Source organism: Leptidea sinapis, chromosome 18 (assembly GCF_905404315.1).
Source record: "Leptidea sinapis chromosome 18, ilLepSina1.1, whole genome shotgun sequence".
Lineage (NCBI taxonomy): Eukaryota > Metazoa > Arthropoda > Insecta > Lepidoptera > Pieridae > Leptidea > Leptidea sinapis.
In genome coordinates this window covers 1160050-1173982 of record NC_066282.1, presented here as the reverse complement: position 1 = coordinate 1173982, position 13933 = coordinate 1160050, and the positions used below count along the sequence as shown (strand labels likewise).

The following is a 13933-nucleotide window of genomic DNA, read 5'->3' as shown; positions in this document are numbered from 1 at the left end:
TACTTGCATGAGTTCTTCGGATGAGTATTCGCTTATGGACGAACTGAACGCATTATGCCTGCATCAGTTTAATGGCATACTTAAAAAACAGAACAGACTATTAGATCTAATTTTTTCGAACCAATTAATCTAAGTACCTGAGTGCACCGATCCTCTTACACACATTGATACTTACCGCCCTGCTTTGTTGATAGATGCAAAATCATTTGAAACCACGTTATTAGATCACGCGCCACGGCTACGCTATATTTATGATAAAGGTGATTTTCAAAATATTAACAATAGAATCAGAGGGATTGACTGGGAAGGCGAGTTTTTATCTCGCCCTATTGACGAGTGTGTTAGCTTCTTAAATGAAACGGTATATGCCCTTCAAAGTCAGTATATACCAATAAAACCTGCACGGAACTATTTGTATCCAGTTTGGTATAGCTCAGCTCTGATAAAAGCGATTAAGGAGAAAAGTAAATACCATAAAAAATTTAAGAACTACGGTAACAAATCGGATTACTTTACATATAAATTATTACGTAATAAAGTTAACCAATTAAAATCTATATGCTATGAACAGTATATGAAATTAACTGAGGATTCAATTATAAAAAATCCCAAACATTTTTGGAGGTTGGTGAAAAGTAGGTCACAATCTCATTGTATGCCTAGTCTAATGACATTCAATAATAATAGCTTAACAAGTGGAGAAACTATCTGTAATGCGTTCTCAACATACTTTCAAACAACATTTCTTAACCCCACGACACAGCAATAGAAGCATATCCTCTTATTCTTCAGATAACTGTGACTTAACTCTTAGTTCTGATTTAAATATTAATTCTGATATTCAAAATATTGATATTAATGTGCATGAAATAAAACTATTACTTGATAGGCTAAATATAACTAAATCTCCAGGCTCTGATAACATTTTGTCATTTTTTCTTAGAAAATGCTCTTCCACTATTGTTCTTCCTATCTCCATGCTTTTCAGTAAATCACTTTCTACTGGCTCTGTCCCTAAGTTATGAAAATCGGCATTTATTACACCAGTACCTTCCAACATGGATTTCTGAAAGGTAGGTATACTTCATTCATTTCAAAATTCTTTATTGATAAATGATATTACAACGGAAATGTACAGCGATTTACGTTTGAACATTAAACATGAGAAGGCTAAACAACTTTGAGGCTAGGAAAAAGAAGGAACGCCTATTAAAGTTTTTACAAACATAATAACATAAATCTCTTTAAGACAATGTATAACTGCTACAATTACTAAAATAAATTGCGACAATAACATCCAATACGTATTATTTGAAAAAAATTACGCTTGTTACAATATATATTCACAAATCTAAAAGTTATAATTTAATTATGTCCATCACAATGTACAACCAAATACAACCACAGCGCAGATCTCACGGCTTTAGGAACCGAGCGGGGTCGCGGCGCTGTGCCCCTGGCTCCAATCGTTTGTTATGCTCGTGCTCTCAGGCTTGAGTTGAGGGAAACAAAAGGTAGTGCTGTGGTAAGTTACGCGTGTATCGATGATTGTTAATTTTATAAGCTATATTCGAAATCAATGGATTTTTGTTAGTTAAATTTTTTAAGTAAAATGTACGTGAAAGTTTTAAAGTGTAGTCATGTAGAAGTGGAAAATTAATTCTGTGGTGTAGTTTAGTCAAGTTTGTTCTAAAAGGGGTATTAAAAGCAATTTTTATTGCTTTATTTTGCAATATTTGTAGCAACTTATGATTAGATATACAAGTAGAACTCCAAACCGGACATGCATACGTAATGCAGGGACGAATGAGAGTACTGTATATTCTCAGTTTAGTATACGGGCTTAAATTACTTTTGCGATTTAAAACGGGACTAAGGGCACCCAGGGCTTGGGCGCCTTTTACATGCACGTGCTTAACATGCTTTGACCAGTGGAGTTTATTATCCATTAATACTCCAAGATACCGAACAGAGCTTCGCCAGGAGATTTCATGATCAGCCATAATAAGACGTCGTTTCGGGGCTTTGCGATGACGTGTAAACAAGATAGCCTCCGTCTTAGACTCGTTTAATTTCAGCTTCCATTTAGAGAAGTATGTACAAAGCAATTCGATTGCAAGTTGTAATCTGCTAATTATAAGATCGACATCGTCAGATGAAGTATATGAGGCTGTGTCGTCCGCAAAACATGCAAGGCTAGTATGCGGTTGGATAGGGATGTCATTAAGAAAGATGAGGAACAAGTATGGGCCTAGAATAGATCCCTGAGGAACACCAGCAGGGGAAAGAAAACATGATGAATTGGATTTGTTGTAGTGAACTATAAATTGGCGGTCGGAAAGATAGGACTTAATAAGTTTTACAAGATCTAGTGGAACATCTAGATTGACTAGTATGTGAAGTAAGCCTTCATGCCACACACTATCAAAAGCTTTTTCAATGTCTAATAAGAACATACCTGTTGACTTATGAAGACTTAGGTTATGAGAAATATGCCCTGATACTCTAGCCAATTGTTGCACTGTAGAATGTTTGGATCGAAAGCCGAATTGTTCATTAATAAGTATATGATCAGAAACACATAATAAACGGGTGTAAATATTTTTTTCAAATAACTTACCTAAGGACGGGAGTAAAGTAATTGGACGATAATGAGTAAGATTTGATTCGTCTTTACCCGGTTTTTTTAAAGGAATAACTTTGGCCCTTTTCCAAACTTTAGGAAAATACCCAAGAAATAGGCAGCCATTAAAGATTTTTGTTAGGAAGACTACAGCCTTTTGCGATAAGTTTTTGAGCATTATATTGTGAATATCATCGTGTCCTGGAGCTTTGTGGGTCTTGAGCGCACGAAGTGCTTTCCGAATCTCTATAGGACGCACTATTCGGGTTGGCTTCACAATTGTGAACTCATCAATCCTTGTTAAAGAGTCACTTATTACAGTCTCGACTTCAGGACTTTGCCAATCCTTGGTTAGATTCATATTACTTTGGAATGCGGTAGCAAGAGTATCACACTGTTCGGAAGGGCTATTGGTAAAAGTGCCGTCAGGACGCATTAGTGCTGGAATTACAGTGGACTTAGGCTTTAGGGATTTTGTAATGCGCCATAGGTCGGCTGAGGGATTATCAACCTTAGCAAGCTCATGATTCCAAGTATTGTCAAGGTGGATTCTAACATTATATTTGATGAGGTGGCAAAGTCTATTTATTACACTTCGTATATATTTTTTATCATTACCGCTAGGGAGCTTATAATCCATACGTCGCAGGTAGTTTTTGTATTTAATCATATTGAAAATATAGCGGGGTAGCTTTGGAGGTTGTAAACTAGTCATGGCCGTTGGGACAGCATACTTTTTGGCAGCAAGAAGCGTAGTGTGCAAGACATCAACAGCCAAGTCGATCTCACTTGTAGTGTTAAATGTAGTTGAATCGAGACATATAATTTCGTCCATTTTTGACCTGTAATGGCTCTAGTTGGCATCTTTGAAGCGATAGGATACTGTTGTAGGAAGACGAGACACGGTGCCATCAATACTAAAAATTAAGGGTTAATGATTAGATGAGAGAGCTATTTTAGCTTGGATATCACTTATGCTAACAATATTCTTGGAAAGGACCAAATCAGGCTTTGACGGTTTATATCGCGAAGAATAATTAACTTGAGTTGCTCTACTGGAGTAGTGGATTGAGTAGTCATTTGCTAACATGTGTTGAAACAAAACCCTACCACGACTGTTGGTATAGCTACTTCGCCAAAAGTTATGATTAGCGTTAAAGTCGCCAGCAATCAGAACACGACTGCCCACATCGAACAGTAGATCAAGGTCTGACTTCAGAAGTGGTAAATTAGGAGATTGATAGGCCGATACAATCACGTACTCAATACCGGAAATCTTTATCCTTATACCGATTGCTTCTATATTTTTGGTACCAGGAAAACGAATTAAAGAGTGTATAAGATTACTTCTAATTAAAATGGCTACGCCTTGACCACGATCACTTAAAAGCTTGTCTTGTCTATAGCAAATGAAGCCAGGTGTAGCTAATGATATATTGCCAGAGAGGCGTGTTTCATTCACAGAGATAACGTCAGTTGATACACATCTCACAGCAAAATCCAAAAGTTCATTAATCTTACCACGAATACCGTCTGCATTCCAGGATAACAAACAAAGCTTATCATGGTTAAACATATTGACCTAAATGGGTTAACACTAGCATGACTTTCTCTAAAGAGGATCTGCATGAAATAAATTGCGCTTTTAAGCTCTTAAAGACGGATAAGATTTCTAGCATTTCTTTTGTAGTACTGTCATCCATTACATTATCTGAAGGCATAAGTTTTTGCGTTTTAAGGCCCATTAAGGGAACTATTCTATGGTGTTCGTTATTCTTACTAGGACTCGCTGCAGCTACAGAAGCCCAAGTTTTCAAGCCTGGAGTTAGATTTGGTGCAAGTGATGCAGGAAGAACTTTTTTCGGAATAGTAATTGATGGGATTCGCCCTTTATTCCTAGATTGGTGGATCCGCTCTAAGTATGCCTGTCTTGCACTGCATTTCCGGAAATTGGCAGGATGATCTTCACCACAATTACAGCAATGGGCAGGTTCCAAACGATCCTTCTTGGGGCATTCATGTGTAGAATGAGATTCTTTGCACTTATCGCAGCGAGCAGGCATGTTACAGTTACTTGACGAATGGCCGAAATCTAAACATCTGTAGCACTGCGTGCCGGCTGATCTATTGGGCTTATATTTGTGTATTGTGATGACACAGTTAAATAAATATTTAATTCTTTTGAAAAACGTAATGTTTGTACCTTTAGAGAGTTGCACAAGAAAAGGAGGACACGGTGTACTATCTCCACCACGAGTTTTCAGCTTTTTAACAACAGCGTCTTTAAAGCCGAGTTTTTCTAGCTCAGCCGAAAGCTCAGCCTCAACATATTCTGGAAGACCTCTGATTATAACCTTGGGTGATTTCTCATCCTTGCGGGTGTACGTTAGGAAGGGTGCACCCTCGTTAAGTAGGCCCTGCTTGACGGCCTGATGGGCATCGGAAGAGTAGCATATTATTGCTACTTTACCTCCGTTTCTATATTGAAGGTGGAAACGATTCGTGTACTTACATATTGTATTTTTTATAATTTCGTGAGTCCATTTCTTTGGTATATCGAGGATTATAGGGGGTATATGTCCCGTCTTTTTAATGCCGACTACTGCATCTTGACTACTCGTTGAGGATGATCTTGATAAATATTTATCCATTTTGAATCATATTCATCGATATCCTATCGATAATGATGAGTCGCATCACTAGATTCTACTCGTTATCTTATTACTTTTAAAAACAGTTTGTAGTCACTTGTACACACGTTTAAAATTACACGAAGTACGAGCGTACACTACGAACGTCGATGACTGAATAGTATGGTAGGTCTACTGTTTCTAATCTTTTACTTCCCAAAAATTTTATTACAGTCGCTATGGATAATGGTATGCAAGTCGATGTAATCTACACCGACTATAGTAAGGCGTTTGATAAAATCGACCACAATACATTAATATGTAAGCCATCTCAGTCGGGAATACGGGGCGACTTGTTACAGTGGTTCTCGTCATACATAGATAATCGTTCACAAGCTGTTGTACTAAATAACTACATTTCTAGTTGGGTTCCAGTTCCTTGTGGTGTTCCCCAGAGATCACTACTTAGTCCACTTCTTTTTATTATCTATGTAGGTGATATAGATTCCTGTTTTAAGTCTTCCAATTTACTTTCCTTCGCTGATGATATGAAAATATACACCATCAATCCTTGACATGATTGCCCTTCAGAAGGATCTCAACCGCCTGGAGGAGTATTGTCTTATTAATTAACTAGAACTTAATACATCAGTAGTCACATATACCCGTAAGATTAACATCCTACAAACAAATTATTACACATTAAGAGGTCAGGTGCTCTCTAGATGCAATGGTACGAGGGATCTCGGCGTTTACCATGACTCTAAGTTGCTATTCAATGATCACATTGATAAGATAATTAACAAGGCTTCAAAGGCATTAGGTTTTATAAAGCGAATTTCAAAGAATTTTAATAATATTAAGACTATTAAGATACTATATTATACTTTTGTTAGAAGTAATCTGGAATATGCTTCACAAATTTGGAATCCTACATATAGTACGTATGTTGACCGTCTAGAAAGTGTTCAGAGGCGATTTTTAAGATACCTTTGTTTTAGATTTAAGGTACCTTACGATTCTAACAGCTATATTGATTTGTGTAAAAAGTTTCACTTCTTACCACTTAAAGAATGGCGAAATATAACTGACTTTTTATTTATGTTAAAAATTATAAGCAATCATGTCGACTGCCCAGATTTGCTGCATAAAGTTAATTTTAATGTACCTCAAAAAACTCTTAGATATAGCCCTCCACTTGATGTTCCTGCTGTTAGTAGCAACTATAGGCAAAACTCATATATGGTGCGAACGTGTAGAACAGTGAATGATGTTAGTAGATTACTAGATATTGACATACACTGGCCTTCAAAAGTAAGTATCATACTTTTAAAATTGGGATAACGTTTTAAGTTCACAAGATATACTTTCGAAATAAAAAGGACTCAAAAGAGAATTTAATTTTATACATAAAAACTTTATAGTCCTAACCTTTAAGAATTGTCTGAAAAAAAAACATCAAAAACAAAACCATTCCTTTTTCAAAGTGGACGTTTCCGAATTACAATTTTACCATTCACATTTTTCTTTCTGTTTTAAATTATTTTCAAGATCGATGGGTCTTGTTTTAAAAATTTATGCTAAAAAGCACATAACATTTATTTATCATGGCTCTTTCAGTTGAAGAAGGATCATGGCTTTTCTGGAACTAGGCATCAGTATGCGTCGCACTGCAAGAATGGTGGGTGTGACGGTACGAACGGTCCAGAAGGTAAAGCGAAGGTACGAAGAGACTGGACACCATCTGAGGAGACCTTGTAATGGCAGACCCAGGTGTACCAGTGCCCGAGAAGATCGTTATATTATTTCCACTGTGTTAAGAAATCGCCACCAAAATGCAGTTGAAGTCCAGCAACAGCTACTTAAGACCCGGAGGGACTACATTTGTGACAGTACAGTGAGAAGAAGACTTGCTGAAGCAAATTTGAAACCCCGAAGACCAGCGAGTGGCCCAAAACTTGAGAGACAGCATCGAGTAGCAAGACTGCGATACGCCCGTGAACACATGCAGTGGGATGAAGAAGAATGGTCAAGAATTTTGTTTGCAGATGAGTCTCGATTCTCCCTTTACACTTCTGATGGAGGGCGAAGTGTTTACAGGCGACCTGGTGAGCGATACCTTCAAGCCTGCATCTCAGGGAGAGTCCAATACGGTGGAGGCAGTGTACATGCATGGGCTGGCATGGCACCTTCAAAAATGGCACCCTCACTGGGCAAAGATATGCTCAAGAGATTCTCAATGAGTATGCAGGGCCGTATTTAGCAAATATGGGTGATGGATCGATGCTGATGCATGATAATGCCCGGCCACACACGGCTCATATCGTACAAGAGTATATTCAGGAGGTCGGTATCAGCGTGATGGCTTGGCCATCAAGAAGTCCTGATCTCAACCCGATTGAACACGCCTGGGATGAGGTTGGGAGGCTAGTCAGAAATCGCAGACCACCACCTACTACCCTCAGGGCACTAAAGCAGGCCCTGGTAGAAGAATGGGAGAATATTCCCCAACAGAGCTCGAGGAGGCAATACCAGTTATTAAAAATTGAATAACATGTAATACATTTTAGTTGAATTTTTTTAAACTAAAGATGTCTATTTTCATTGTTTTATCTTTTTTAAGTTAAAAATGTTACTAATGTATAATTTTAGTTTCTAAGAATTAAGGCCTATAAAATTTGCAACAAAACGTTTTTAATCTTAAATCTCTACCTTCTATAGTTAAGAAATAAATTAATTTGAAAAGTGTGATACTTTTGCAGGCCAGTGTATTTGCTACAAGCATTTCCAAGGCAAAGCAGTGCATAACTCTCAATTTTTTTAATTAAGTATTGTTTTTTGTTATCTTTTTTAAAAGTATCTTTATTGCCATGAATTTGAGCCGAAAAATAGTAAATTACTTCTATTAGTGAAAATCTGTAATTGGCTGTCTGTTACTATTTAAGTTTCTACAGAAATTGTATTAGCTGTTGGTTTTCCTTAAATAAAGAAATAAATATGTCTTTTTGATCGACATGATGAAATCAGTCTCATTTTTGGTGGCACCATCGGGGCTGATCCAAGTCCATTTGCGTTGCTCTGGCTTCATGAAGAATGAGTTCATCATATAGAGATCCTCCTTCAGCCAGGATCTGGCCTCGGGCGTTCCGATTTCCATAGCCAAATTTCCCCACTCTCAACTCATCGTCGCTACGTTTACCCTATTTGACACGCTCCCCACCTCAGTTACGTTGCTGAAGAGAGACTTGTGCATGAGGAATCCGACACCATCCTGGGACAGCCCTCCTAGAATTTTGGATTATCGATTCCTCACCCTGTCTTCGGACCTCAGATAACCCCATGACATCCCATTGTAGTCTGCTTAAAACGTCCTCCAGGTCCTTCAACTTCTCGTCGGTCCGTAGTTTATTTACATTATATATTGGCAGGGCTAATGTTCTTCGTCGGTGGTAGCGATTCCGAACCCGGGGATTCTTAGCACCCTCTGCCGCGTCACTTATGTGCTACCGTGGCCACCACGAGCGGGGCCGCGGGGTACTGGGGCCTTTCAGTGTCTGTTTTTATATTTGGGGGTGTTTTCTATCGTAATCGCCACGCATGGCAGGCGGGTTGGCGATCGCAGTGGGTGTTGGTGGTCTCTCGGAAGGATGCTGCTGCCCATCCTCAGTTGTTTGAAACCCTTAGTCGCCTTTCACGACACCAACGGGAGGAGATGGGGTGGTGCTATTCTGGTGCGACACTACACGCACATCGGTTGGACAAGTTACAGATGCCTAATAAATAAGTTTGCTTCTAGATCCTAGAAATGTTGTTCGCTCTACGCGCGAATCCGCTGAACTGCGTGGGGTTCTGCTACGAGGAGAGCGGCGCGGTGGTGTGGGGCGCGGCGGCGGCCCGGCTGCGGCCCACGTGCTCGCCGCTGCTACTGGTGGAGCCGCCCGCCGCCCGCAACCAGGCCCCGCCGCCCAGGGACCTGCCGCCGGTGAGTAGCGGGGCGACCGCGCGCCGGTGACTCGTGCGGGGCTCACACGTGACTCTGGTCGGCAGGGCGCATGCCTGATCCCGGTGGGGCGCTGCGCGCGCGCGCTGGTGGCGGCGCTGGGCTGCGAGAGCGAGTGGTCGGTGCTGGCGCACGTGCTGCGCGCGCTGCCGCAGCTGCTGGCGGCGCGCGCGCCGGCGCTGGGCCGCCGCGCGCAGGACCTGGACGTGCTGGCCGGCTCGCTGTGCGCCATGCTGGCCGACCGCGGCGGCGCGCCGGCCTGCGTGCGCGCGCACCCCACGCTGCTGCTGTCCGACTTCCACGCGCTGGTGCTGCCCGCGCTGGCCGCCATGTCCTCCTACCACGCCTACCTCGAGCCGCCCACGCAGCAGCGCATCGTGCGATGTCTGCTGAAGTACGGAATGGGTGAGTCGCGCCGCCCGCCTCGGGGCGGATCGATCGATTGCTTATTACGATGAATTAATTGAATCATTCAAATCTTGAAATTAAAAATTCTCATCTTATTTGTAGCAACATTAAAAATGACAATTCAAATAATCTAACGACTTCTCGAATAGACTGTCCATTCGGTTCCGTTCGAGTTGAGTCTAATAAGTGAATGTCCGACGTTCCTCCTCGCCAGTCCTGCGCACGCCGCAGCAGTACATCATGGCTCTGACGGCGTTCGCGCTGGAGACCCGTGATACCATGGTGCGCATGCTGCCCGAGGTGCTGCTCGACCTGTCCAAGATATCCGACACGAAAGCCATCGCCAGTCCCATGCTCGAGTTTCTATCCAGTAAGTGATGCCGCATACTACTTGACTGTGATCAAAATAACGACAAATCTATTACGTTTCTAATGATAATATTTTTAATTATTTTAAAAGTATTCCCTTAAGTATCATTATGTATCAATTTATCAATAAATAGATATTTATTTTATTTTTCAACTCCAATCTAGCGACACCACTGTTCAACTAAGCAAACAGTGTGCAAGGAGCCTAAGTTTTTGTTTATGATAGAAGGGCAAACGACCCATCTGATGAAAATAAAAAAGATAACCATAACCTTTAAAATTGTACTTTTACGTGAAAATATATATTACTTGATGGTGCGCGTTTATTTTTACAAAACAAAACAGCGCAGTTGCGTAAATTTTGTGATAATGTTTCGAGATCTGGCTTTATAGGTATTTTTTTTATTTGGTCCACCAATTGGGACAAACACAATACATACATAAAGACAAAACAATAGACAATAAATACAGTTTCTTCCCTATAAACGGTGGGCACGACACTCAGATAAACAGAAAGTAACCTATAGTTTTAGGTTATATTTATGTACGTATATAAATAGATAAGGTAACACTTATTATGTGTATTTATTCATATTATAGCCTTAATTTTGGCTTAAGCTGAAAAAAAATATAAATTTCATTAGAAATAGAGTTAAAATGAGAACAGAACCTGTAAATGGGCGTGTTTCTACCAACGTTAGTTCGAGGATACAGTAAATGAAAGTTCTTCCGGTTCATGAGCCAGCAGCTGTCGCATGGAACATTTATCTCCACAAGTGTCAGCAATTCAGGACAATCCACGTAGCCATGCATTAGTTTAAATAAGTATATTAAATCCAAGATTTTCCGACGAGTGCTTAGCGATTCCATTTTAAAATATACTAATCTGTTTTCGTACTTTGGTAAATTTCTACATTTAATATTTGCAAAAGAAAGCTGGCACAAGAATTTCTTTTGAATATTTTCCAATCTTGCATAGTAAACCAAGTACTTTGTAGACCATAATATACAACTATTGTACTCTAATATGCTTCTAACGATGCTTGAAAATATTGTGTTTAAGAGCTGCGGTTAAAAAGGGTAATAAGCCTGGAGATAAAACCAGAGAGCTTAGAAGATCTTTCAAATGCTTTCAAAATGTTCTCTGAAAGTTGAAAATGACGTATCAACTATTACTCCTAAGGCTGAACTGATTTATGATCTGAACTTCTTTTAGTCGGTGATCCCGTAAGTAGAAATTCATAGCGGACGATTTTTTCTTGTTTGAAAAGCATATGCAATAGCACTTATTTTCATTTAACAAAATTTTGTTAAGTCTGCACCAGTTGTTTCCTTTGTTCAGTTCCTCCTGTAATGTTATGTTACCATCATCTTGCTGTATTTTTGTACAATTTTAAATCGTCAGCATGATTTGAAAATAATATTTTAAGTCATACGCTAAATCATTTATAAATATGATAAAGAATAGTGGACCCAAGTGAGATCCTTGAGGTACCCCCATGGGTATTGACTGTGCTCTCGATACATAACGTTGGATTATAACGATTTCAGTTCTATTTTTGAGATATGATTCGCACCACCTATATAATGAACCATGAATACCCATGGCCAAAATCTTCCTCAGTAATAAGTCTTGGTTAATGAAGTTAAAAGCTTTACTAAAATCAGTATATATAAGATGCATTTCCTTACCTTTATCAATACTTTTCGCGACCTCCTCAATAAATCCAAATTCGTTGTAGTCGATTTTTTTGATAAGAAACCATGCTGCTGTGGGTGTATATACTGTTTTATATATCAATATATTTTCTGGTGTACTATCGATTTAAAAACTTTCCCAAGAGCTAGGTAGGTAGGATGGACACTGGACGATAATTTGAGATGGCATTCCTCGTTCCATTTTTGTGTATGGCTGTCACGCGTTTTCCATATTGAGGGGAACACACCATCACGTATATATTTATTATACAACCTACACAAAAGAACAGATATATTTTCAGCACATTTAGTTAATACAATATTGGGAACTTCATCCATGCCCATACCTTTGTATTAGTTAAGTTTTATTAACTTTGTAAAAACCTCAGATTTCGATATAGCCTATATCTTCTATGAAATTTAAGTTTTTCTTTGGAACACTTAATTAAAGAGCTACTAAACCAAGTAGGATATAATTCATCTTTTGGCTTTGTGTACGGTGTGTTATCTTTTAATAATGGTAGAATAGAACTTAACCACCTTTGATCTACTGTTGCGCTTGTTTTCCAAATTTTTGACCATTGCAATCGCGACAGGTCCTCATTTATTTTAGTAAAGTCAGATTTATTGAAGTTTAGGGTGCTACTTTTGACACTCTTTAGGAAAGTTGAGCCTTTAGGTGTCACAAATTCAACAACAAGCGCTGGATGGTGATTGTCTACATGTATGAGTGGGTTCTGACATTCACTTATCTTAAACTGACTCGGGTGTATCTGTTAGTACGAGGTCCAGGGTTCTGTCTGCTGTGTTTCGTACCATGTTACACTGGCTCAGGTTATTAAAAGTTATATCATCCAAGAAGGTATTTTCTATATTACCACAGTTCCTCTTAAGTGCTACGCAGGAATAATTTGTTGAATCGAATTTCCACTTGATGTTCTTAATATTAAAATCCCCTAATATTATAATTATTAATAATATAATATAGTATAGTTCATGGTTGTTTTATTTTACTACAGAGTACATTTGTCATATTTTTCAGAAATAATTCTAAATATTCCATATTGACGGGTGATATGCTACACATATGTTAACCCTGAACTGCTTAGATTTTCTAGTATAGCGGATAGTCATCCACAGATCCTCACACTCGGATCCACATTATGGCTGTTCTATTACATCTAACCTTTTGTGTACTGCGATACATACACCTCCACCATCCTGTTTTCTCTTGGATGAGATTGTTGAGCAACGGTCTTTTCTAAAAATGTTGTACCTAAGATCCAGAAACTCGTGATCAAAAACTGTATCATGTAGCCAGTTTCAGTCAACTACTATATATATAACTCTGTAATATATATATATATATATAGTACATATATATATAACAGAGAAACAACTACAACCACGATTGCAGCTTTTTTCCCTCGCAATCAATAAAATAAACGATTTCGATGCAACGTTTTTTCAAGCAAATATTTTTCCGTTACGGATCCACAAAAACTCGTATTTTTATTTCTTTGGTGGCAATTCGAGCGGCTGCATGCAGTTTTTTATTAATGGGCGTTAGGAGCTCGGTAAAGTATATGGACTGTCTGTTACCGCCAATTCCTAAGTGACCCGAGTGCAGCTTTTCTTTAGGGTATTTTCAATTGAAATTTCTTCTCTCTGAAAGGTCTTATTTAACTTTACTATTAGGAATCTCGGTCCACTAGACTGTTGGTTTACTTTTGGCACTCTGTGGAAGTCAACTATCTCGTTATCTAGTCATATAATCACTCTTGATACGATGTTTCCGAGTTGTTTGATGGTAGACTCTAGATTTTCTGACTTAAACTCAGGAACACTTTGAATTTCTAAGTTGCAAGATCTGGACCGTTGTTCCATATTATTTAAGTGATTCCACAGTGCCTGGTTTTCAGTTTGAAGGGTTTCTATGACTTGTGTGTTTTCACTGACTTTTTTATTTATTTATTATAGGTATATACTGACAACGCCATATAAATAAAATACTAAAGGATTACACGCGTTTTACTCCTTTAAAAAGTATTTTATTTAAATATTGTGGTAACTGGTTTTTGTTTTCAAATGTTATTTGTATAATCGTAGAAGAGAGGGGTTATCACTTTGAAAAATACAAACTCTTTAGGTTTGTAAGAGTGACATCTCAATTCAATATCCTAATATGCAAATACTGGGGTTGAG

The 13933-nt window shown here is 38.8% G+C and overlaps 1 protein-coding gene across 1 annotated transcript in view; it reads left to right on the top strand.

Moving 5' to 3' along the window:
- LOC126969324 (tuberin) overlaps window positions 1-13933 on the top strand; it is an 87304-nt gene that overhangs the window by 27429 nt on the left and 45942 nt on the right. The window contains exons 12-14 of the mRNA XM_050814680.1: window positions 9050-9235; window positions 9301-9658; window positions 9876-10031. Coding sequence (XP_050670637.1) covers window positions 9050-9235; window positions 9301-9658; window positions 9876-10031 — 700 coding nt within the window. The remainder of the gene's footprint in view (window positions 1-9049; window positions 9236-9300; window positions 9659-9875; window positions 10032-13933) is intronic.